This window comes from Sardina pilchardus, chromosome 13 (assembly GCF_963854185.1).
Source record: "Sardina pilchardus chromosome 13, fSarPil1.1, whole genome shotgun sequence".
Classification (NCBI taxonomy): domain Eukaryota; kingdom Metazoa; phylum Chordata; class Actinopteri; order Clupeiformes; family Clupeidae; genus Sardina; species Sardina pilchardus.
The window spans coordinates 27,445,156-27,472,506 of NC_085006.1; the positions used below are offsets into that span (position 1 = coordinate 27,445,156).

General features: G+C 44.8%; 1 protein-coding gene across 1 annotated transcript in view; it reads right to left on the bottom strand.

Annotated features, from left to right (window-relative positions):
* The window catches only part of LOC134099230 (spectrin beta chain, non-erythrocytic 4-like), a 103,981-nt gene that overhangs the window by 39,517 nt on the left and 37,113 nt on the right, over positions 1-27,351 (bottom strand). Inside the window, exons 18-22 of the mRNA XM_062552020.1 lie at positions 25,610-26,009; positions 23,891-24,247; positions 19,976-20,178; positions 13,566-13,656; positions 6,170-6,316 (exon numbers count right to left, since the gene is read on the bottom strand). Coding sequence (XP_062408004.1) covers positions 6,170-6,316; positions 13,566-13,656; positions 19,976-20,178; positions 23,891-24,247; positions 25,610-26,009 — 1,198 coding nt within the window. The remainder of the gene's footprint in view (positions 1-6,169; positions 6,317-13,565; positions 13,657-19,975; positions 20,179-23,890; positions 24,248-25,609; positions 26,010-27,351) is intronic.

Sequence of the window (27,351 nt, forward strand, 5' to 3'; positions counted from 1 at the left end):
CAACACCTCATCACGTCGGCCGCGGCACCTCACAGTCCACAAATCCAAAGTGACATCCAAGGCTGTTTGCAAATCACAACACAACCTGTCACAACATCTCTCAGTCCCACAACACACAATGGCATCCAGAGACACTATAGATTCACAACACAACCAAGTCATGACAAAAGGCAGAGACCAAAATATCCAATATTTAGTATTAGAAATGTTGCAAATCACGTTGCAAACTCACTTGAAAATAACTCAACACCTCACAATATTGGAATGAAAAACAACCTTGCCATGCAAATAAATATTTTCGAATAAAATACAGCACCAAAACCCTCCATCAGCTATCCACAAACACCCACAGTGGCAGCTCATCATCCAAAGGCCCATAAACCACAACCTTGACTGGCATCTAGAACAGGAGCCAAAAACTCAATCCAGCATGCATGGCAGTACCACAACACAACACACTCATGTCAACATACAGTACCAGGTGCCAAGCAGTGGTCATGACTGATAACACCTAAGCACTTCAACCGTGACATACAGTACTCGACCATATCAGCCATTCTCACTTTGATCACTAAAAAAGTCTCCAGATTTTTAATGCTATTCTTTTCTCCTCTTTGCAGTGTGTCCTGGAAGTGTGTGTCTGTAAAAACGTTTTTAAATTAAATCAAACCAGAATGCAAATCTGTATTCATCACCAAATACAGAGATCTGAAAGGACATTCAAAGGCATTGGCCCACAGAAAGTCTGGTCCACAGATACTGTACCTTTCCCTCAATTACAGAGGTGCATTCAAAACAGCATAGCAAAGAAAGGCAAGGGCTTCTCCCATTTTTTTTCCCATTTGGTAAATACCAAAGATTCTAGAAGCTCTGTAGAAAAGGCCGGGACTTTGTGTGTGTGTTTGCCGCGATTCGGCATTTGTCGCAATGTTTCATATGGTAAACTCGCGTGATTTGCTGTTAAGTTTCTATTCTCCTGTTAGTACCTACAGTAACGAGCAGACGTGCAAGTTCGCTGTGCATTGTGCACCGATAAAGTTATAGTTTCCTACATTTATAAATATTCAGTCTTTCAGTCTTAATCCAGTCTTTAATATTGAAAGCTACTCCATTTATATGTACCTCTTAATATCCATCTACTAACATTCCTCTGTATGCATGGAACCTTGAATGTCTTGCTGGAAGAATACAAATTGAAACCCATCTCTGCTTCGTCCTGTATCTTGACCGATACACCATCCAGTATAGTGCTAATACCCTCACGAATCAGTGCTATCTGGGGAGGGGGTGGTGCGGGTGGAGAAGGGGCTGGGCAGGGGGGGAAATGTGCAATGGCAGACTAGCACACACACACACACACACCAATAAGCTCTGTAGCCTACTTTTTATAGGCACTGTAAGTGGTGAAATGCAACCTTCTAAACAACAATGCCAGTCCGGCATCCTTTCTAAGCTTTGGAGCGAATATGAATGTAGAATATGAAATAATAAGTGCCTGGACAAGTCATTCAATATACCCCCTAAAGTAGAGGCTCCATGTACTGTATCTAAACAGCATTTAATATACATCCTAGAGCATACTGTAGTCCATGTATCTAAACAGCATTTAATATACTGTACATCCTAGCATAGAGCATAGCCTAGTCCATGTATCTAAACAGCAGACTTAAAACAGAAGACTGACAGCACTGTTGCACTGCCCAGCTCGGAGGACACAAGGTCGGATGTGTTGATGGTCAGTTGGCCAGTCGGCCATGACAGTAAGATATATTACTCCCCTTACGGGAGGCGTCTGTTGTGGTGCCTCTGTTCTCGTGTCCTCTCTGGAGCAGCTACACAGACTGACCGTACCAATCTCCTCTCAACAGCCAGGCCACTCCGCACCGGCTGGACACTAAATAGGACAGCATTGTGCTGACTGCACAGTCTGTACACAGAAATAATGTGTATGTGCGCGCAGCCGCGCACACACACACACACCAAACACACAGATAAATAATGTGTATGCGACTGCATGTGCACACACACAAAAACACACACACACACACACACACACACACACACACACACACACACACAGAGGACACCAGCATGTGTGTACACATGCACACCCACGAACACACACATACACACACCAAATCAGACACAGAAACAAGCACATGGAAACTAGACCTAGAACAAAAACACATGAAAGAAATGGCACACCCTCAAGCTCTGAATATCAGAATTCTACCGTAAAAGGCAAACTGCTAAATTTATGTCACCAATGCATTATGCATGAGCTCTCTGTGCTGCACTGGATGGGCAAGTGTGGGATGCTGGGAAGTGTAGTGCCATCCCCTCAGAGAAGAACAGAGGGATACTGGGAAGTGTAGTGCCATCCCCTCAGAGAAGAACAGAGGGATGCTGGGAAGTGTAGTGCCATCCACCCAAAGAACAGAGGGATGCTGGGAAGTGTAGTGCCATCCACCCAAAGAACAGAGGGATGCTGGGAAGTGTAGTACCATCCACCCAAAGAACAGAGGGATGCTGGGAAGTGTAGTGCCATCTGCCAGACTGCTCTAAAGTTTCTCCACAAGGACACTCATCTACAGTCTCTCTCTCTCTCACTCTCTCTCATTGTGTCTTTTTCTCGCTGTCTCTCTCTCTCTCACACACACACACACAAACACACACACACACACACACACACACACACTCTCCCTCTCTCTGTCTCCCCACTCAGGTCTATTTTAAAACAGCCCAGTTCAAGTTGCTTTTTTGGGATGCGCGTGACACAAGAGAAAACAGCAGGCCCCAGGTGATGTTTCAACTGATGTGAGTCAGGACTCCACCGCGTCCTAAACGCCCCACTGTCAAGCACACCCTTTATGACATCACAAGGGCATGACTCCACCGCGTCCTAAACGCCCCACTGTCAAGCACACCCTTTATGACATCACAAGGGCATGACTCCACCGCGTCCTAAACGCCCCACTGTCAAGCACACCCTTTATGACATCACAAGGGCATGACTCCACCGCGTCCTAAACACACCACTGTCAAGCACACCCTTTATGACATCACAAGGGCATGACTCCACCGCGTCCTAAACGCCCCACTGTCAAGCACACCCTTTATGACATCACAAGGGCATGACTCCACTGCGTCCTAAACGCCCCACTGTCAAGCACACCCTTTATGACATCACAAGGGCATGACTCCACCGCGTCCTAAACGCCACTGTCATATGACATCACAAGGGCATGACACCTCATGCTTTTATTTTTCATCTATTTTTTTGTCTGACGCTTTCATCCAAACTGACTTACAGACGTCAATTAATTGCAGGCAAGACTCCATGGAGTTTTCAGGCTATACTGCATGCAAACCCTGTACAGTACACACTACCACCGCCCATAATTCCGCCCATTATTCGAGAGCACTATGTAGTGCCTTTATTGAGAAAGCACGAAGCGAGCGGGAGAGAGACACAGGGTGGGACTGGAAAACGACTGAACCCAGGTCCTCACAGGCACCTGGACCCGAACTGTGGCGTGGATGCTGCAGCCAGCTGCACCACATCGTCCCTGACTCTCTGGAATTCTGACCCAATTTTGGCGCTGTATCAGTCAGATCCAACTAACTTTTGATTTAGGCTAAATTCCAGTCTGATTTCTCACGTAACTTAAGCAGGCTCACGACACCCGATTAGACAACGGAACAATGAGCGCTCTAGCTCTTGTCTGATCCAATTGCATTTCTGGACTGCAAGACATTTTTTTTGTCTTGCAGTGTGAGCAATGAAATGTACTGTCTGAGTACAGCAATCACATCCATTTAAAATATGTTGTGTGAGTTTCCATGTTGTATATGACTGAAAAAATGCACAGTGCCTGGCAGACTTAACACTCAACTACAGTATCTGGAGCTAGGCTGCTACACGCTAACTATGGCATCACTGACAGGTTTAGAGCTAGGATGCTACAGGCAAACTATGGCAATACTGACAGGTTTAGAGCGAAGCATTTTACACTAGGTGAGGCACTCACAAAGCACTCACAACAAAAGTCACTTCTTCAGCCGCAGTTCAGAGGCATTGGCAACTATGTGACTCTATTACTGGGGTGGGAAAACAACTGTCACAACACGTTTCCCTCCATCTCTCTGCTGAACTTCCCCCGGCCCCCGGAGCACGAGCAGAAGACTTCGCTCAGTGACGGGAGACTCGCAGCAGAGGAACGCCAGAGAACAGCAACACAAGGGGAGGGATCAGGGATCAGGGGCGTTCAGCAGAGCTGAAAACAAAAAGCGTCCTGATAAGTGGGAATGTCAGCTGTTTTAATTGATCACAAAAGGACCTTCTTTGTCCCTTCGCTTTCCTTTTCTCCTCTAATCGCTACACTCACTGCTGAGCCAAGCAGCGCACAGGTTGAGAAACAGAAAACGAGACAAACTTTTTGTCATACATAGAGGCATCACTGCCCTACCAGCAAGATCTTAAACTGACACAGAGTCATCAGTGCCCTATCAGCAAGATCTTAAACTGCCAGAGTTGTCACTGCCCTACTAGCAAGATCTCTACTCTTAGCTACAGACACCCACAGATTTTGACTCCAGCCTCAAATATGCAGTGTACAAGCTTAATCTTACGACCTCAGACTATCTTTCTTAAAGATTTGTATGCCTTCACAAATATCTAGCACACAAACAACTATGACAAATGGCCACATCACAATGTAGTTCCCCTTGCAGTTGTCAGCATAGCCAAGCATCAGTACACCTGTGTCTTAAGCAATTTCTCTTCTTAAAATAAATCCAGACGAGGTCAAAGAGGACAACATTTTCAGAAAAAAAGTTCACAAAGACGTGGCCACTTCGTCAGGCTGGAGAAAGCTCCCCACTGGCACTATTTTGTGCTTACAGTGACAAACATGACATTCATGATCCATGGCAAGTCACCACCAAAGGAGGCCCATTCAGCGGCAAAGCCAGATGACATATATATCTCCTGACTTACACAACAATCAGCTTCATTATTTCATTCTGTTCACATACGCTTCTACTGACTGTGTCATTTGGGTGACTCTGGCATTCAGCCTCATCCTATGATCAGCAAAGAACACGAAGGTTTTGACATTATGCAAGTATGCGTCTTCTCAATGTATGCTGAAAGAGTTCCTGTCAGTCTCCACCATGCAACTGTCAAAAGGTGACATTAATGACTTGTGCTAATCATGTCATTCAAACAGCCCACAAAGTTTACTTTGCAACCGTTAATGAATCTATTACTGTAATGCCATCTTTCGCAATATTGCCATCAACAGGCAAGCTACACCAGACACCAAACTGAAGCGCTCCATTCATGGAGTATTTGCTGCTACAATAAGCTTCCACTATAACCAGCGGAAGTGACTACACCAGAAAGCTGGACATGCTGTACATGTACAAAAAAACAGACTTCTGCCTTCTAAAAGTGACTCCACTAACTTCACTGCTTCAGTTGCGCACCTACAGTATAGCCTGCTTGATAACACTAAATGCTCTGTTACTTTTAAAGCAACACTAAAGAGTTTTTCATACCTTAAAATAATGTTTCCAAAATCATTTCAGCGGTTCATCAACTCGTAAAAGGGTGAACGGCGCTTCTGCTTTCAGTTCGCGGCCCTCTATCGGCTATAACCGCACTATGTAACTTTACGAGGTGGGGTAGTGTATCTGTAGTTCGATGAAATGAGACATCAGAAACTACAAATTTGACTTGCTTCGATGTCGCAATACATCATACTTTCATAAAATCATGCAACATATTCTACCTTGTCTGTCATTTGCTGGATAAACAAATAGCGTGTGTGCGACAGAGGAAAAGTGGTTTAGTGTTGCTTTAAAGAACTAGCAGGAAGTGAGCAATAACTAGCTAGTCGGTCCTCACCTTCTCGATCTTGTCCAGCCACTCCTTGTTCTGGGCCAGCTCGGCCATGAAGGCCTGGTGCTTCTAACTAGCTAGTCGGTGCTCACCTTCTCGATCTTGTCCAGCCACTCCTTGTTCTGGGCCAGCTCGGCCATGAAGGCCTGGTGCTTCTAACTAGCTAGTCGGTGCTCACCTTCTCGATCTTGTCCAGCCACTCCTTGTTCTGGGCCAGCTCGGCCATGAAGGCCTGGTGCTTCTAACTAGCTAGTCGGTGCTCACCTTCTCGATCTTGTCCAGCCACTCCTTGTTCTGGGCCAGCTCGGCCATGAAGGCCTGGTGCTTCAGCCACTTCTTGTGCAGCTTCTGCGTCTCGTCGCGGGACGTGTCGCGCGCCATCAGCATCTTCTCTGCCACCCAGTCCCCCAGCTGGACACATAGGAGAGAGAGAGAGAGAGAGAGGGAGAGAGGGAGAGAGGGGGGAGAGAGAGGGAGAGGGAGAGAGAGAGAGAGAGAGAGAGAGAGAGGGGGGGGAGAGAGGGACAGAGAGGGAGAGGGAGAGAGAGGAAGGGAGGGAGAGAACACACACATTGTGAGATACTGTATACTGTTCAAACACTCTCAGTGGTAAACACAGATACACACACACACACACACACACACACACACACACACACACACACACAGCTAACTATCGACACCCATTTATAGACTTGATAAAAGCATAATATGTTGTGATTGCACACACACACACACACACACACACACACACACACACACACACACACACAGCTTACCATCAACACACATTTACAGACTCGATAAAAACATAATATGATGTGATTGCGCGCGCACACACACACACACACACTTTAACAGAACACTGAAGCTCCTCACTGACTCCCCTACAAGGCAGGGCAAGGCACACTTATTTAGTGCTTTACATAAAAAAAAGGAGATGACATAAATAGAAAGAGATGATTAGGATAAAAAGTTATAAGATTAAAATAAACATAAGAAAATAAAAATAACAATTAGATAAACAATTAAATTATGAGAAAGCAAGAAAAAAAAAACAGTACTGTATGTGTGTGCTCTGAGCAGGTCTGTCTGTAGCAGGTGTTCTAAGAGCTGAACCAACACAAGGGGAGGAAGGGGTCACCTGACACACTGACAGCACAGCACGCGCTCACCCTGTAAATAGTTCACACACACACACACACACACCACACACACACACACACACACACACCGCAATCTCGCTCGCTACACTCCTAAAATATGGAAGCTTTCAGTCATATGAAACATCTCTCCATGTTTTCATCCTGCCATTCATTCATCCATCTATCCCTCCATCCACTCACTCACTCACTCACTCACTCACTCACCCATTCACTCACTAATTCACACACACACTCACTCACTCACTCACTCACTCACTCACTCACTCACTCACTCACTCACTCACTCACCTACCTACTCACTCACTCACTCACTCACCCACTCACCCATTCACTCACTCACTCACTCACTCACCCACTCACCCATTCACTCACTCACTCACTCACTCACCCATTCACTCACTCACTCACTCACTCACCCATTCACTCACTAATTCACACACTCACTCACTCTCACTAATTCACACACTCACTAATTCACTCACTCATTCACTCACTCACTCACTCACTCACTCACTCACTCACTCACTCACCCATTCACTCACTCACTCACTCACCTACCTACTCACTCACTCACTCACTCACTCACTCACTCACTCACTCACTCACTCACTCACTAATTAGCTTCACTCCTCCACATTCCTATAGAGGCTCTCACTCCCTCCATCCCTCCACTCCTCCACTCCTCCATCCCTCCATCTCTCCCTCCCCACTCCTAAGTGCCAGTCCCATAGAGAGGGTATGCTGATTACCAGTGATTATGGACGAGTCCTAAACTCTCCCACAGAAAACCTCCAGCGGGCTTCACGTGCGTTTCTGCGTCCGCATCCTCAGCCTCAACCTCCGGCTAACGCGGCTCCAGAGCCAGCCTCCCGCCAGAGCAGTGCTCCCCCCGCTCACACACACACACACACCCCGCCGGAGAGGGGGAATGAGAACCACCACGCGGAGGAAAGAGAGAGAGAGAGGGAGAGAAGAAGAAGAAGAGGGGCGCTCTTGCTGTCCTCGGACTCCTACATTCCACGGGCTGGTCCGTTGCAATTTCAAATCCACAAAAAGCCAGGGAGCGGATGCACACACGCGTGCACAGACACACACACACACACACTCGAAAGACAGTGAGGTTGGGCAGAAAGAAAAGGATCAGAGAAAAGAAAAAAATCAAAACAATAAAAATGGTTCTGGCGCCCGGCGACTCCTCTCATTCATTCCTTTCTGGTTCACGCCGCGAGCACAGCGAGAAACGAGAGATGAGAGAGAGAGAGAGAGAGAGAGAGAGAGAGAGAGAGAGAGAGAGAGAGAGAGAGAGAGAGAGAGAGAGAGAGAGAGGAGCAGAGAGGAGAGGTGCCCTGGATGCTGGGCTGCTCTGATTACTGATGCTGTGAGAACACAGAGGCAGAGGGAGGGGGCGGCGCTCAACAGAGAGAGGGAGAGAGAGAGAGAGAGAGAGATTACGAGGGAGAGGAAGAGAGCAAAAGAGAGATTACGAGGGAGCGAGAGAGGGAGGGTGAAAGAGAGAGAGAGGGAGGGAGGGAGGGAGGAAGGGAGATTTTTTTCTCTCCTCCTCTTTGGAAGCGATGTAGCCTCTCTCAGAGAGCTCTCAGAGCTCATGCATTTCCATATTGTCTGTTCCCCATGTCTCTCCACCCCCACCCCCCAACACACACACACACACACACACACACACACTCACACACACACTCACTCACACACACACACACACACACACACTCCTGCTATCTCCTCATGTTAGTGCAGTAAAGTCCTGTCTCTGGTCAGGTGCCCATGAAACAGAGTGGACTCAGTTCCTGTAAAACGTGCTGCAGCGCCAGCCAGCACACACAGCACCAGCATCCACACAGGAGGGTCCACAGAAGGTAAGGGAGGAGTGAGAGAGAGAGAGGGAGGAGGGGTCAAATAAACCATACAGAGAGAGAGATAGAGAGAGAGATAGGGAACAAGAGAGAGAGAGAGAGAGGGAGGGGGGTCAAATAAACCATACAGAGAGAGAGAGACAGAGAGAGAGATAGGGAGAGATAGGGAGCGAGAGAGAGAGGGAGGGGGGGTCAAATAAACCATACAGAGAGAGAGAGATAGGGAGCGCGAGAGAGAGAGAGAGGAGGGGGTCAAATACACCATACAGAGAGAGAGAGAGAGACAGAGAGATAGGGAGAGAGAGAGGGAGGGAGGGAGAGGGAGGTAGGAGGAGGTCAAATAAACCATACAGAGAGAGAGAGAGAAAGAGAGGGAGAGAGAGAGGGAGAGAAAGAGAGAGGGAGGGAGGGAGGGAAGGAGGAGGGGACAGGACAGAGGGGGGGACTCATTTCTGGGTGTCACTAGGGACCTCAAGGCTGCACGTCAAGTGAAGCGCCTCAAGCGAGGGGGGGGGGGGGAGGGTAGGGGGGGTGGGATCACAGGCACTAGGGCACAAAATGAGAGAGAGATGGAGAAGGGATGAAAAGAGAGAGAGAGCAAGAGAGAAGGACAAAGAGCGAGAGAGTGAGAGACAGTGGGCAGACAGATGACAAGAGGAAAGAGGACCATAAAACAGGGACAGAAGAGAATAGAGGAGGATTCAGAGGTGACCAGGGGGATCAGATGATCAGAAGAGAAGAGAAGAGGTACTGACACACAGAGCGCTGATGACAGAAATACATTCTCCTCTCATTGGAGCACTAAGAGCTCTCTGCTAATTGTGTTTCCTCTGAACCACCCATCGCAATCACCTCCTTAACCCCACCCTCTAATGTACTGTTCCCACCTCTCTCGCTCTCTCTCTCTCTCTCTCTCTCTCTCTCACACACACACACACACACACACACACACACACAGTGGAGAGATACTGTATCTTTGACAGAGGTATGACAGAGTAAACTTGCAAACCAAACAAATGGCATACATAACGTAGAAAATAGTGGTGGATATGTAAGGAGCGGCAGTAACTCCTGTAACTGACATACTGCATGAAGGTGTCACCAGCCAAAGACAAACTACAGTAGAGCAAACGGCACCCAAATGTGCAACTGAACAGCACAGTACTGTGCCATATGAAGGGCAGGCTGACCCATGACATGACGCTTACTACAGGAAGGAGGCACACGTGGCCTACTGGTTAAGGCTTCGGGCTTGTAACCTGAGGGTTGCCGGTTCGATTCCTGACCAATCCACGGCTGAAGTGCCCTTGAGCAAGGCACCTAACCCCTCACTGCTCCCCGAGCGCCGCTGGTTGGGCTGGTTCACTGTGTGCTGTGTGTTCACTAATTCGGTTAAATTGGGTTAAATGCAGAGAACTGAATTTCCCTCACAGGATCAAAAAAGTATATATTCTATTCTAATTTTACAGTGGTCCATCTGTACATTCTGTCCATTACAGCAGTGTTTGTACAGTATCTCCCTACCAGGTGAGAGGATCTTTATCAAACCAGGAATACTCACTTGCTACAAGAATTAGCTCACCTTTAGAATAAACTGAATACTCACGGTCACATAGAAGGTCAATTGTGTGGGGTCAAGCAAGCAATATTATGTACACACACCCTTTACGCTATATATCCCATCCATATTCAGATCTACTCATCATAAACACAACACAATATGATTGGGTGTTTAAGGTCATGGGGTTGAAAAACAAGGTCAAATTTTGTTGAGGGTACAAGGTTTCATATCAATCAGTGCTTTGCAGCAACTTTTACTTAGTTCGAAAATTTTAATTTCCGAAAGTATAATGCTCAGCCTGGCAAAGCCATTTGGATATGATCATGGGTACACCACCACACTCAACCGACACAGAGCAAAAAATAACTGTGTGTAATTGGATAGACCTAACCGATCAAAGAAACTAAATACTGTACAGTATGTGGATCCCTCTTGTAGACATGCCTTAATCAATGTTTTCTGTTCCTTTTTTAAAGTTATTGCGCTATCATCAACAACAACAACAAATGTAGCTACAATAAGAGAACTAAACAATAAGAGAACTAAACTATCCCATCTGGACATAAAAGCTTGACACATTCTCCCATTATCCTAAATATCACTGGTGAGCAACTCTCTGTCTTTTAGGGACCAAATACAGTATAACCGGTGGGGAAGTCTCTTTCTTTAAGTGAGCAAATATCAGTGGGACCAAATATCAGCGGTGAGGACTGAGGAACTCATTGTTTTTTAAGGAACACAGTGTTGACAGGCCGTGAGAGTGAGAGGGTTGAGGACGATCCTCCTTACCAGGAAATAAGACTTCTCCCCTGGTTGAATACAAGATGAGAGAAAGTGGTGAATAATTGAACAGAGGACAAGAGAGAGAGAGAGAGAGAGAGAGAGAGAGAGAGAGAGGTTGAAAAAAGAGAAGTGAGGGGGGGAAAAAAACTCTGAAGATTCTAAATAAAGCTCTGTGTTCCGGGCAGTGGTGGGAAACTGATGAAAAATCCCCTTAGCCAATCACAATCCACCCAATGAGATTCTGGATTATGACCCATCAATCCAAAAAAAAAAAAAAAAAGAGCTAAGTTCTTGTAGTTTTATGAAATGAGAGAGGGCTAGCGTCTGAAGCGATCGCTGGCGGGATTAGCAAGGATGAAAGAGTGAGCTGTTTCTAAGCACTGGCAGCTTTTAGGCTCTTGGAGCAGGAGAGTGCAGCCGAGCGAGTGAGCACAGAGCTGTGATGCTAATCGATACTGCAGCTCTCATATTGGACCCAGCCCAGCCACAGGGAGGTCACATCTCACAGCAAACAACTGGGTAAAGGGCCTGTGTGTACTGTAGCATTCCAGCTGTCCTGCATGCACCATCACGTTTGCAGTGGCACTCCTCCATCAGCTTGCATTGTATTTGATACAGCGCCACCTGAGGTGCTGGTGGTGGTACTACAAGAGAGTTGGTCCTTCGCTCACCCCACATTCCAAAAGGCACAATCAGTGTAGCCTGGCACGCCCTCCCAGTGACGCAACGCCTTCAGGCTTTTGCTGCTGGTCTGGTCAACTGCTCATTGAGAAGGATTTCTGAGTTCCCGAAATCTGCGGAACTGCCCCCTTTGGTCGAGAACCAATCAACTTTGAGCAGCTCCAACGTCTCTGGGTAGAGGCGTGTTCAAGGCAGCGGAAAGAGTGTTGTTATTGGTTTAAACTCGGCAATCCGCTTTCTGACATCTACCAGTAGCAAATCGAGGCACTTAAAGGAGGCGGGTCAACCAGCGCTGGCAAGAAACCGTGTTAGCACAGGCTGTTGGTCAGACTAAAGTCTCGCAGAGCCTTTGAAAGTCGATGGTAATCAGGCTACAATCAGTGTGCACTGAACTATACAGTATGTACCAGGGCTCAACGGAAACTTTTAAAAGTGGCTGCCAGCTTGGCAACCGTGCATGAGATGTTGGTGGCCAAAGCCAACTACCTTAAATCTGGTTGCCACTTGTAACAATTTGCCAGCCAAGGGCAATCGGGCAACCATTAATGTTGAGCCCTGGTATATACATTTGTACTGAACTGTATTGAATATACATTTGTATAACTTTCAAGTCAAGGCAGTGTCATAACAGCAGTTCAAAAGTATAATCTACTGTAACTGACTGGAGCGAATCTGGAATGAGGCCTGGATCTCTCCGCCTCATGTCTATCAGGGGACGGATTAGCCAATAATCACGCTAGCCTCGCTTAAAGGACACAAATCTCTCAGAACTCTAAAGGTCTCAACCAATCCGACAACACCAAATCCACATTGCTCATGTTTCATCAACACGATTACACAAGTGATTCAACCAAACCGGCCAAAATGATGATTGCTTTGCCAACCCTCAACTAATGCAGGCACTTTTTAGTCAGTTTTGCGAAACCATTATCAATCCCATCTAATCAAGTTAAGCCAATGTAAGCATGCAGTTCCAGATTTAGATTTCTAAATGTCAAGACAGGCCAGATTGTTCAGTGGAATCTAGACTCTTGAGGCCCAATGTGACTTCAGCATTCAGCAACAGCAGCCAAAAGTCAAAATCTGTCTGACAAATATTTCACACAAAAACGAACCACATCTTAACAGATCAAACACCTCATCAACAGCATACCAAGTACAGTATCTTTCTGCAAACACACCTCAGACACAGACTTCCAACTCAGTCCAGAGCAGTCCTTTCCAAGTCATGTTTGTGGATAACCAACATCAGCAAGTCCAGATATGGTGTGTAAACACAAACACAACACAACACAACACAACACAACACAGCACAACACAACACAACACAACACAACACAACACAACACAACACAACACAACACAACACAACACAACACAACACAACACAACACAACACAACACAACACACCACACCACACCACACCACACCACACCACACCACACCACACCACACCACACCACACACACACACACACACACACACACACACACACACACACACACACACACACACACACACACACACACAAAACACACACACACACACACACACACACACACACACACACACACAGGCTGATTAGAGGTGTCCATACCTCATGGCAGTCCTGCAGGAAGCTCTGTAGTTCCCACTGGTCGTTGAGCTTGCTGAGCCACTGCTGGGCCAGCTCGCGGTTCTGGTTCCCCCTACAATGGAACGAACACAACATGATCACAACACCATCACCATCACCATGGCAACACCATCACTATCACTATAACCATCACCATCTGAGCTTACAGTTTTTGCCTATTGCTTACACACGTTTTGCAGCATTTGGCTCATTATGTCAAAACTCTACACACAGCTATATAAGACATAGCACTTGGGGATAAACAACTCACATCTATGCCAAAATGAAACACTGCAATCAAAACTTAACACTCCTTTCTAAAAACTAAATTCTTGCAACAAAACTAAACACACAAGCACCATTTGAATTATCCTACATATCACCAGTAACACACTGATGTGCTTTACATGAAACACTGCTGTCTTTGTATTTTTTTTTTTAAAAAATCTTTTTTGGTCATCTTCTCAGACCTCGTCTTCTGTAAAACTCAAAAGTTGTAATCAATCAAGAGTTTTTACAAAAAACAAACATTCTTACAGAAATAAAGAGAAATAGAAACATCAAATATAGCAACAAAACAAAAGGAAAAAAACAATTACTGGATCATTTGCGATTGAAAAAAAACAACATACATATTTGTTTTGTGTGTGTGTGTGTGTGTGTGTGTATGTCTGTGAGTGTGTATGTGCATGTGAGTGTGTATACAGTATGTGCAAGGTACTGTAGTGTGTATGTGGAGGGGGCTGGGGGGGGGGGGGGGTGGATCCCCAATTCCCCAATGTCTTCGCAGGAAATTTCCACCGCCATGCAGAAAATACTGTAATTCCTCAATTGCATTTAGAAATGGGCTGTAAGGGGGCAGGTATACAACTTTTGGTATATGAAATTGATATGGTTGTTGAACCAATCTCAGACCAGAGCAGCCCTGATGTCATCTGAGACACATCTCTGCACTGGTCCTTGTCTTTGTCCTTGTCCTCTTCCATGTCCGACAGCTCTCTCTCCTTGTCCTCCTATACTTCTTACTCTCATTGGGTGGCTATCATTTGGTCTTTTATACACCCTCCCTTCCTTCCTAGATCCTCGTCCTCACTGATCTAGATAAAGAACGATGGGGTGACAACAATGGGATAGTCTATCCAGTGCTAGTAATAGATCAGTGGGAACGCCCCTCGAGGATCAAGCATCGAGGATCGAGGAGAGATGTTTAGAGGCACCCATAGTTCTCAAAATGGCTTACCTGATGCCTATTTGTAGTGCTAAGGTTCAGACCGATTGGTGTTATGTTTTCTGTGCACGTGTTTTCAGGTGTATAAGTAAGTGCTTGCAATTGCCAGATGAGTTTAGCATTTTGAACAAAGTGTTTTCACAATGATACCAGGGGATTTTGTTTTTGCACAAAGTGTTTAATGTAAGAAAATGTGTGTAGTGTTTCGCAAAAAGTGTTTTGCAGAAAGAAAATGTGTGTAGTGTTTCGCAAAAAGTGTTTTGCAGAATTGCAAACAATGCGCAAAGCAGAGAATGTGTTTAAGCTATGGTTACACTGTGTGTAAAGTATAATGCAAGAACTTTAGGTATTGAGGCTTTGGTGTAAGCATTTGATTTTAGTGTGTAAGCAATAGGCAAAAACTGTAAAGGGGAAATCCAGGTTTTATGTTAAGTATGGCCATAAGCTAGAGTCATAAGATAAAGCATTCTGAACTTAGTCAGCTTTTACCGATTCTTCCATACTAGTGCTATTAGCACTAATAACGGGACATGTCTTATGCTGCACATGAGTTGTTTCTTTTAACCAATCTACAAAGCTAACAAGAGCTCCATATTTCCCCTTTAAGTTCAAGAGCTCCATATTTCCCCTTTAAGTTCACGTGTAAGTTTTACGTATTCAGCAGATCCTTTTAGAAAAAACAATTTACAAAACACATTTTGTAGTTTCCAAATATATACAGTATATATATATATACATATATCTGATGAGGGACACACACACACACATATATACGGTATATATATATATATATACAGTGGGTATAGTAAGTATTCACACCCATGCTAAAGTTGACTAAAAAGAGGAATATAAAATCATCTTTTGAGAATTGATTGTAATGCCTTAATTCAAAAAATGAGTAAAAATAAAACTGCTGAGGACACTAATTTTCTTTGTGATTGAAGAATGTATCGTAAATAGATAAATGTTCTTCCTTAAATACAGGTTGCATAAGTCTTCAACCCCTATGTTAAATTCCCATTGGAGCAGGAGGATTTTTTATATGTTTTTATTTTTAAAGGCCAGCTATTTCATGGATCCAGGATATTATGCATCCTGATAAAGTTCCCTTGGCCTTTGGAATTAAAATAGCCCCACATCATCACATACCCTTCACCATAGCTAGAGATTGGCATGGTGCTTTTTACAGTTAGCCAATTAGCCTGTTTGATGCTCATTGAGCTCAATGCAAATCAAACAGGCTAATAGGCTAACTGGAAAAAGCACCATGCCAATCTCTATCTATGGTGAAGGGTATGTGATGATGTGGGGCTATTTTAATTCCAAAGGCCAAGGGAACTTTATCAGGATGCATAATATCCTGGATCCATGAAATAGCTGGCCTTTAAAAATAAAAACATATAAAAAATCCTCCTGCTCCTATGGGAATTTAACATAGGGGTTGAATACTTATGCAACCTGTATTTAAGGAAGAACATTTATCTATTTACGATACATTCTTCAATCACAAAGAAAATTAGTGTCCTTAGCGGTTTGATTTTTACTAATTTTTTGAATTAAGGCATTACAATCAATTCTCAAAGGATGATTTTATATTCCTCTTTTTAGTCAACTTTAGCATGGGTGTGAATACTTACTATACCCACTGTATATATATACCGTATATATGTGTGTGTATATATATATATATATATATATATATATATATATATATAGTAGCTTTTGTTGATCATACTGTAGGTATCAGGCCTGGAGGGTCTAGACAAATGGCTGGTCATTAGGTCATTACATACACAACCATTGAGCTGGACAACCGTATCAACTAAAGATAGAGAATGCTGGATGTTACATTTTATGTTCACAAAGTTTGTGTTAACATGAACTGTAGTTGTGGCTTATGATTACATGTAATCCCTCATCAGATGATTTATTCCACATAGATCAGAGTGCAATCCTGATAGTGTAGAACGCCTGGTAGAGCGGCAGGGAATACATCATTCATAAAATGTTTCAACAGGAAACAAATGAAATGAAACTAAATCCATTACTCCTCCCCCTATCGCTCTCTCTGTCTCTCTTTCTCTCTCGTTCTCTCTTTCTCTCTCTCCCTCACACACACCAGGGAGATTTCATGCTCTGTGAATAAGTCCATTCATGCTGGCTTGAGTCCTGGCTCAGGGATATGCCTTTGTTCACCCTGTTCTCTCACACACACACACACACACACACACACACACACACACACACACACACACACACACACACTGTGACACTTCACCACAATCCGTGTGCCCACACAATAGAGAGAAAACAGACACACTGGTGAACGCGGCGACAGCATATGTCTAATTATAAAAAGAAAAGCTGTTAGCTTGTCATGCTCTGCCTTGTGTCATCACTTTGCCATATGTCTTCATCAACATGGAAAGACTGCAACACCTTACATTTGGGGATTAAACCGCCTTAATACCCAAGTCTTAATGCCGATAGGCATTTTTTAAACAAAAAGTATTTTAATCCAATAATTAAAAACAGACAGTTTTTGGGATTAGCAGCAGCAGAGTACTCTCGATCTGAAGAGGTGCGTAAGCATTTTACCTCAGTGGGACTGACTGGTTTGAGGGTCTCAGTGTGTGGTGAGGGACACCGTGACAAATGAAACATAAAAAGACCACCTGCCACCTCCTTTTTATTGGTTCCAGGGTTCCTCATTAAGTCCGATTGTCTCTATCGTGGATTCTGCGATTTCTCAGCGCCTCTCTTCTGTGTTTGTGTTTTGAGAAGCGCTTTTTGAACATAATCTAAATGCTTAACACTCAACCCACTGCTCCACTACAATAAACTCACTTCAATCTGAATGTGCTCAGGCAGTCTCCAGGACAGTGCTGCGTCTGTGTTATGCTTAGCCTGATAACGCCACCACATCGGAACCAAACATTCATTTTCGCGTATTTGAGGCACTGTTGATGAATGTCCAGATCTGTTCATTGGGCGCTATACGGATGTCTATCAAATGCGTCTGTGCATAGCTCATAGGCTATGTCATGCTCACCAAATCTATCACTAAAATATCCCTAGGAATGATTCAGTGCCTGTAAAAAGTATTCATCCCCCTTGGATATTTCCACTTTTCCAGCTTTTATAAATGGAATCTTGATCAATTCAATTCGTCCATTTTCATTTTTTTGTTGTTGTTTAATGTAAAGTAAAAGCAGATCTCTACAAAGTAATGGTAATGAAGTAAATACTGTAATACAAGATAAGTGATTGCATAAATATTCACCCCCTTCAAGTCAGCATTGAGTAGGTGCATGTTTGGCTGCAATCAAAGCATGGAGTCAGTGTGGATGTGTCTCAATTAGACTTGTGGTGATGTGCAGCATTTGGCATAAATATAGCATCTACTGTAATCTGATGACCAAACTCAATATTGGTCTCATCAGACCAACAAACCGTCTTCCATTCGACCTTTGATTCTCCTACATGTCTTTGGGCAGATTTTAGTCGAGATTTAATAAGAACTTTGCCTCTCATCCATAGAGCTTTGACTGGTGAAGAACTTGGGCAAAAGATGCTGTATGCATAGTGTCTCCCAAAATTCCATTTATTATATATATTATAAGCAAGAAAAGGGGACATATCCAATAGTTTTTTATTATACTTTTGAGTGTTCAATTAAGGCCTGATGCCAGATGATCATATGGTGAGGCCTACCCTGTGTCTCACTTTACTTCACGGCAGAGCAAGACATCAGAGTTCTCACCAGTGGCGTAACAAGGCAGGTGTGGGCCCCGGTGCAAAACTTGTGTCCGGGCCCCTGTCTGATAATGACGACGAATGGTAGCCCAGGAAGTCTTAACTCTGATACATGCAATACACATTAAGGGTGACTATGCAAAGGACCAGGCACCGAAGTAGTTTAGTAGTTACAGATACAATTTCAAATAAAAATCACACGACTACATGATCCATTCTGAAAACATAAAAAATGCACTGCGCAGAAACAAAACTTAATTTAGCCTTATTTAACCGTGCAGAAACCAAATAAGATCATTAATATGCATACAATCCCCAATATGCATGAATTAGGCCGTGAGACCTTTGGTTGTGCAAAATCGTCAACGATGTTCCCAATATTTAATGTATCTCTCGTATTTTCAATGGACAGGATAGCTAACCCACTGAGCCTCTAGTTCCCCATGCTGCTCCTCAGGTAAGTCTTAATAAGTTTGAGTTTGGAAAAAGATCGCTCAGCTGTTGTCACAGTCACACGCAATGTCAGAAACATGAGAGCAATTAGCTACACACTTCCCCGAATGTGGATGTTACACTGTCGTAAATAATCTACCACCAGCATTTTGGCAAGTTGAAAAATAGATGTTAGTAGTAGTTTGGCCACCCTTCCCCTTGCTCTTTACGCTCCTGCCGCTTCTTGCAGCCGCTCGATGACTGAACGATTACTGATATGTGCAGCCGCACTATCCATTCAAAAAATCGCAACAAATCGCTAAGCCTACTGTAGCAACCACATATCCTTGCTGTATCTCAGTAGAAAGAAAGATAAGCTGGCGAAACAGTATGAAGACAAGGAAAGATGGTAAATTTGATTTAGCCGTTTCTATTTGATAGTTTGATTCTTAATGGTGAAGTTCTAAAAGAAAAAAAAAGGCAGGACGGGGGTAGCGACGGGCCCCGGGAGGTCACGGGCCCTGGTGCGACTGCACCGGCTGCACCTACTATAGTTACGCCACTGGTTCTCACCTACTACCAACCAAAATCCACTTAGCATAGTGTGGTATGTTTGTCAGGTTGTGACAGGCTTTGAATTTTGTTTGTTCAACTATGAAGAACACACATACAATTTAGGAATCCCTTGGCCCCAGTTGTGGCGCGACTGGCTGGGGCACCTGCACCGCACACTGGCGACCCGGGTTCGATTCCCGCCCCGTGGTCCTTTCCGGATCCCACCCTACTCTCTCTCCCACTCGTTTCCTGTCACCCTACACTGTCCTATCTGATTAAAGGCATAAAAGCCCCAAAAAATATATTTTAAAAAAAAATAAAAATTTAGGAATCCCTGCATTACAAATCACCTGCGTTCTGTGAAATACAACTGTGTACGTATATACGCTCGCAGTGCAGGGGATGTGGAGAGGACACTGACCTGTTGGCCAGGGCGTCTACTCGCTCTTTGATGCGCTCGGAGTAGATGTTGCTCTGGCTGATGAGGCTCTCCCCGGCCTCGATGACGGCCTTGATGCGGTGCAGGTTGAGCTCCATGGTGGTGGTGAACTCCTTGTGCTTCTTGATGGCCGCCTCCACCGTCTCCACCGTGGTGGGCAATTCCACATGAGCCAGGCCTGACTCCTGGGGGTGGATAGAGGAGGAGAAGGAGATTAAGAGGGAGAAGAAGAAGGAGAATAATAATAAGGAGAATGAGGAGGAAGAGAAGGATGAGAAAAAAAGAGGAGGAGAAAGAGAAAGGAGAAGAAGAGGGACAAGAACAAGGAGCAGAAGGAGAGGAAGAAGGAGGTAGAGAAGGAGGAAGAGAAGAAGAAGAACAAGAATGAGGAGAAGGATGATGAAGAGGAAGAGGAGGAAGAGAAGGATGAGGAAAAAGAGGAGGAGAAAGAGAAAGGAGAAGAAGAGTGACAAGAACAAGGAGCAGAAGGAGAGGAAGAAGGAGGATGAGAAGAGAAGGATGAGGAGATGAAGAACAACAAGAATGAGGAGGAAGAGGAGGAAGAGGAAATAAGAGTGTTCCAGACGCCATCTTGATGTTGCGGCGAGAATCTAAATCAGATTGGAGTGCCACTGTCCAGCTACATCTCACATTATCTTCTGAAGGGATTACAGTTTGAGGAGAGGAGGACTGAAGAGAGCTTGATCAGCTTTGTTTAGAAGTGCTTCCAGATATTCAAAGCACACAGTTGCTTATCTGCATTTGCAATCCAGTCATTGTTTGTAAAGACATTGCACATTTTCAGCATTTCAAGCTTGTTAGACTCCTTGCCATAATTAATTTTAGTGGAAAACAACCATGCAAATTTGAGAGAGAAAATGTCATGGAATAAAACTCAAATCAAAGGTTTCCTTTCTCCCTCTGGAGTGCAGATTGTGTGTGATGATAACATGACACACCTTCCCTTAACAGTCTAATTAACTACAAGCTCATTAAGGCCACTGTATTGCCAGGAGCAAGGCTCATTCGTTAGCCATCTCATCGCATGTTAGCCTCGGATGCCTTCATGTGGAGCAGAAGCAGATATGCAGATAATGTGATCGTAATGAATATGGAAGTCATGGATAGCTACTAGACCTGCTCCCTCCCATCTCTCTCTCTCTCTCTTTCTCTCTCTCATCTCTCTTTCTCTCTCTCTTTCTCCCTCTCTCCCATCTCTCTCTCTCCCTCACCCAGTTTCTCTTTCCATCTCTCTCTCCCTCTCTTCCATTTCTCTCTCCGTCTCTCCATCTTTCTCTCTCTCTCCCTCTCTTCCATCTCTCTCTCCCATTTCTCTCTCCATGACTCCATCTCTCTCTCTCTCATTCTCCCTCCCTCTCTTTCTCTCTCTGACACAAATAAAAGTAGAAATCCCTTGGCCTCTTGTTCCCTGCCTGCAGGCGCTAGTAGAAAGTGGGACTGTGCAAGCGAGCAGCGAGCAGTCTGGCTCGTAGACCCAGGAGGACACATGCTCTGACACACGTACGCTGGGCCCTGGGAGACACGATCTGACATTCAGCCCGGTCTCGCTTCACTCCCGCACTGAGCCACGATGGCTCATTGCCTCGCGTTCTGACTGAATGCTTCATAATTGGGCATGATCTACATTCTAGTATCCACTGTAAAACACAAAGTCCTTACATTTTAAAATATTTATATTCATTATAATGCTTAAAGCTAGGTGAGTTGAGCTCAAGTCACTTTCTCCCCTGCAAGCCACAACTTTTCACCAAATGCAGATTTTTTCTAAATGCAGATTTTCAAATGCAGGTCGGCTGTGTCCACAATAGATCTACAGTAAAGTCTTCATACACTTCCTGGCAGATGTTATATGTACCAGTTCAAACTCAGGCACGCAAACACAATTGCTAATTCGACCTGGACGTGTATTTCTTTGGAATTGAGTATAAACAACTGTGTTCAAAATCTAGATTCTTGAGAAGAGACTGGTGTCAACAGGGCTAAGTATATGGAGTATGTATGTATGTATGTGGAGACAAAAAATACAAAGCTAGACTTGAGTGTAAGACCGAAAGACAACTAACAATTTAGAAAGTACAACTTAAAAATAACACAAGGTATAAATAGAATACATCAAATTAAAATGACCAGCAAAAGGCGAGGAGGGATCGACTTAGGGGATCAAAGGATTAATTTCAGCAGTACAGTCACAGCTTCAAAAGCAAGCCACTTGATATAATTAAGCCATTAAGCCACTCCAGTCACCAAAGACAGGGGCCAGGATGTCCGAATATGAGGAGCCAGGACCCAAATGTCCGGATATGACTCCCAGATGTTGGGTCTGCTTTAGCTTCTCCTGTGGCCTGGACCAGTATCCTGGGTGATTTTGATACACGACACCGTCCTGTCTAGGTTCTACACTGATGAGTTCCTGTCCTGCAGATCAGACTCACTGCACTGTGCTTTGATCCTTCCTCTCCTCCGTTAGAGAGGTCAGTGGATTATTATGCAACCACTGTTTTGTGGCATATTATTAGCACAAAAAATCCTCTATTCATATTATTTACCGTTTTCTTGCATTGGTGTTGTGGTGAAGATTTTCTTGTGCTAATATCTATGTCAAAGGGTTTTAAATTTTGACATATTGACTGTTTCAAATTCATTTGATGATCCACTTTGTTGATAGGCAATGGTCAATGCACACTCACAACTGCATTAAGGGTTTATTTATCGTAATATATTAAAAAGGTTTTGGGTTATTCATTATTTAGTTTTTATACCACTGCTTGGTCAAATTTCCTATTGTGATGCGCTATTTGGAACGTGCATTATTTTTCGATATACCGCACGGCTATGAAGTAGTTCCCTTCTTTTGGGCTTATTACAGTTGTATATCAATTCGCCAATGTGAATGTAACGGTAAAAACAGCAACGTTGTATCAAAGACAGCGGCAATATAAACGAAAGTGATAGTAGCAGTGGTATAAGCGGGATAATCAACTCTGCGCCGTGCGTTTATAGGAAAATAATGCACTTATCGAAGTGTAAAGTCCCCTCCGCCTGCGGCGTCGGGTCCTTATTACCACTTCGAACGTGCATTATTTTCCTATAAACGCACGGCGTGTCGTTGATTATCCCTTACATCTTAAGTAAAAGACTTCATTGGTGCATCAGTGGTTCTGTCTCTCTCTCTATCTCTCTCTCTCTCTCTCTCTAAAGTAAAGTCTCTCTCTTCAGCATACATATTGCAAACATATTGTTGACATTGAGCTAAAATAAGAGTATAATGAAAGCTGTACTACAACAAAAGATTTATTTAAGTCTAGCTAAAGTCAAAGTCTTCCTTCAAGCATCTCTCACCTGATTGTTTAGGAAGGACTCGGCCTGTTTGGCATCACACATGAACAGGTGAGGTAGTAAAAGGTGTAGAAGCAAAAGTTTTATTAAAGTTTAGCTATAGTAAACCTATTGTTAACGTTTGAGCGACTCTCTCTCACCCAGTTGTTGAGGAAGGCTTCGGCCTGTTTGACGTCTCGCATGAACAGATGAGTTAAAGTAAGAGTTTTATTAAAGTTGGAGCGTCTCTCTCTCTCTCTCACCTGGTTGTTGAGGAAGGCTTCGGCCTGTTTGACGTCTCGCATGAACAGATGAGTTAAAGTAAGAGTTTTATTAAAGTTTGAGCGTCTCTCTCTCTCTCTCACCTGGTTGTTGAGGAAGGCCTCGGCCTGCTTGACGTCTCACATGAACAGATGAGTTAAAGTAAGAGTTTTATTAAAGTTCGAGCGTCTCTCTCTCACCTAATTGTTGAGGAAGGCTTCAGCCTGCTTGACGTCTCGCATGAACAGATGAGTTAAAGTAAGAGTTTCATTAAAGTTCCAGCGTCTCTCTCTCTCTCACCTGGTTGTTGAGGAAGGCCTCGGCCTGCTTGACGTCGCGCATGAACAGGTGGAAGATGTGCGCCTGGACGAGCACCTCTCGCCGGCTCTCCCACATCTCCAGCAGCTTGTTCCAGCCCACGTCCAGCTTCTGGAGCCACTGCTGCAGGGCGGCGTAGGGCAGCGGCGCCTCCTCGGCCTCCAGGAGCTCGTTGACCGCCTGCAGGCGCTCGTAGTCCTCCTCGTAGCGGCCGATCTCCTCCTTGAGCGAGGCGTGGCAGTTGATGAGCCGCTCGGCCTCCTCCAGCGTGTTGGGCAGCTCGTCGGCCGCCGCCGCCGTCTGCGTCTGGACCAGCCACGTCAGGAAGGAGTCCAGGTCCTGCGGAGAGAACGCAACGCACGTTACGATCCAGAAGAGGGCATGTTCATGAACGCGCCGCCAAGCGTCCAGCTCATGTGTCTGATGCACGTTACGCTTCAGAAGAGAGAACGTTCTTAATGTCTACAGTATGTGGGTCTGATGCACGTTACGCTTCAGAAGAGGGCACGTTCATGAACGCGCCGCCAAGCGTCCAGGTCATGTGTCTGATGCATATTACGCTTCAGAGGAGAGCATGTGTAATGTTATAGGTCTGATAGCTAGGGAACACACATATTGATGTCTGCATATCCTGTAAGTTTCTTTGAATGAAAGGATCTGCTGCATTCATGAATGTAACAGAAATGTAGTTCATTAGAAATCACAGATAACAGATACTGTATGTAGTGGACAGTGATAACCAATAATATTATGGAAATACAGTATGCTGAGATCACATGGGTATATCTCCATAAGAGGACACTTATAGATTATTTATTGTAGTAGTGAAACATAATCGTCATGTTGACCGGAATGTGTGTAGCAGGCCAGTTCTACATCCAAATATGACTAATGGGAATAGAAGACCAAACAGTACAATGATCTTCTACTTGCAGAGGAAATAAAGTGTATAAAACTCTATATACTATAATAAAGTTAGGACGCACACGTGAACACACTCTATACACTATAATAAAGTTAGGACACACACGTGAACACACTCTATACACTATAGGACACACACGTGAACACACTCTATACACTACAATAAAGTTAGGACACACACGTGAACACACTCTATACACTATAATAAAGTTAGGACGCACACGTGAACACACTCTATACACTATAATAACGTTAGGACACACGTGAACACACTCTATACACTATAATAAAGTTAGGACACACACGTGAACACACTCTATACACTATAATAAAGTTAGGACACACACGTGAACACACTCTACACACTATAATAAAGTTAGGACACACACGTGAACACACTCTATACACTATAATAAAGTTAGGACACACACGTGAACACACTCTACACACTATAATAAAGTTAGGACACACGTGAACACACTCTATACACTATAATAAAGTTAGGACACACACGTGAACACACTCTATACACTATAATAAAGTTAGGACACACACGTGAACACACTCTATACACTATAATAAAGTTAGGACACACCCGTGAACACACTCTATACACTATAATAAAGTTAGGACACACACACATGTGAACACACTCTATACACTATAATAAAGTTAGGACACACACACGTGAACACACTCTATACACTATAATAAAGTTAGGACACACACACGTGAACACACTCCTCATATAGACGCGTGTAAAGCCGATCTGCTGACCTGGATGAACTGCTGGAGCCGCCCGGCCACGGTCAGCGAGTCCTCGCAGCCCTGCAGCGTCCTCTTGAGCTCCTCCCACTCCAGGCTGATGCCCTCGAAGGGCACGAGCACCTCCACGGCCTTGTCCGGGTGGGCGGTGGCCAGCTCCTCGGCCTCCTGCTGCAGGTGGAGCAGCTTGGGCTCCAGCACGGAGAGAGCGCCCTCCATGGTGGAGAGGCGGCGCTGCAGCGCCAGCACGCTGCCCAGGTCGCTGCCCACGTACTGCGTGGCGTCGATGGCCTTGCGCTTGTCCTGGATCTGCGACTTGATCTCCGCGCACTCCAGCAGGTAGTTCTGGATGCGCAGGACCGAGTCCAGGTGGTCCTTCTTGTGCTCCACCAGCTCCACGATGCGGTTCCACCTTTTTAGGGAACAGAGAACGGAGAACGTTTCACGGCTCTGATATGAGATTATTATCCTGAGTTGCTTGAGTTTGCCTGTGATTAGATATGAACCATGTGTCGATAATTTATGATAAATTATACAATGTCTAAGTAAATAGTAGACGGTCTGTAATGGACTCAGCAAAATGACTGATTCTCATTTCTACTAAACTACTGTAATTATCTAAAAACAAAATATTACTTCTGTTAAAAACTGTATCCAAAGATAACCATACAGCACATCTGTTACATACAAATTTAAATCAAAACTGATCGTTAAAAATGTAAAAGTCAGTCAATACTAATATCACTAAAAAACTAAACTAAACTAATAATATCAGCAGTGATATTATTATCTTTGTGTGACGACAGTGAGGACCTAAACGCAGGCCTGAGAGGGCACCAGAGGAGTGGCATCGGGGTGTGTTCGCTTCAGCGCCCCGCACGCCCGCCCAAACAGATGGTCCTGCCGAGAGATGCCGCCTGTGCCAAGGTCGGAGCACAGACGACCAGCGCGGCGTCCCGTGCCCGCTCAGTCGTCACCGCTGACACTCCCCTGGCACAATATGGCCGCCCTGGAGCCCAGCCAGCCCGCCACGGGCACTCACGCGCCACCCGGGCCCGCTGGCGCCACCGGAGCGTCTGAGCAACGGGCAGCTAAACTAAAGACTGGCGTCTATGAAGGGCTCTCGACGGTCATCTGCGTCAACAAGACCCAGGCTCCTTCAGGACAGGTCAGCCGCTCAGAGGGGACTACGACAGGCTGTTTTTGGTCAGCTAACGCAGGAAACGCTAAAAATAGGGATACTGATTAACGTAAGAGAATCTGATCTCTTGGGTAAAGTGTATCAGTCTGCATTGCCATAAACTGACACCATGTACAAGCGCTTTGTTTCACCACCAGCACTGTAGTGCTTAGGCATGGTACTCAGAAACAAGTCTCAATGACTACATGGCACCTACAGTAGTCCTGTATTCCTGATAGATTTTCCCTCATCCACCAAGGTCATTTACAACATTAACAATGCTTTCTGATCAATTTCAAATTGTTATTGTCATGGACAACAATGTGTTTTTCCTTCAAAACCAAAGAGTGGCCTCCAAGTGCTGAATGGTAGGCCTAGTGTTTAACTATATTTCGGCACTAGATAATAGATTTAGTGTAGTGTGCAAATATGACAACATTGGGCTTCATATGCTTTACTAAAAGAGTGGTTTGTTTTCCCAACACAGCAGTATTGAGAGTGTGTGGTACTGGTCTTTGGTATTATTTGCCCTCAATGGTGCCTTCCAGGCAGCGCTGCCTTCAAGGCACTACTC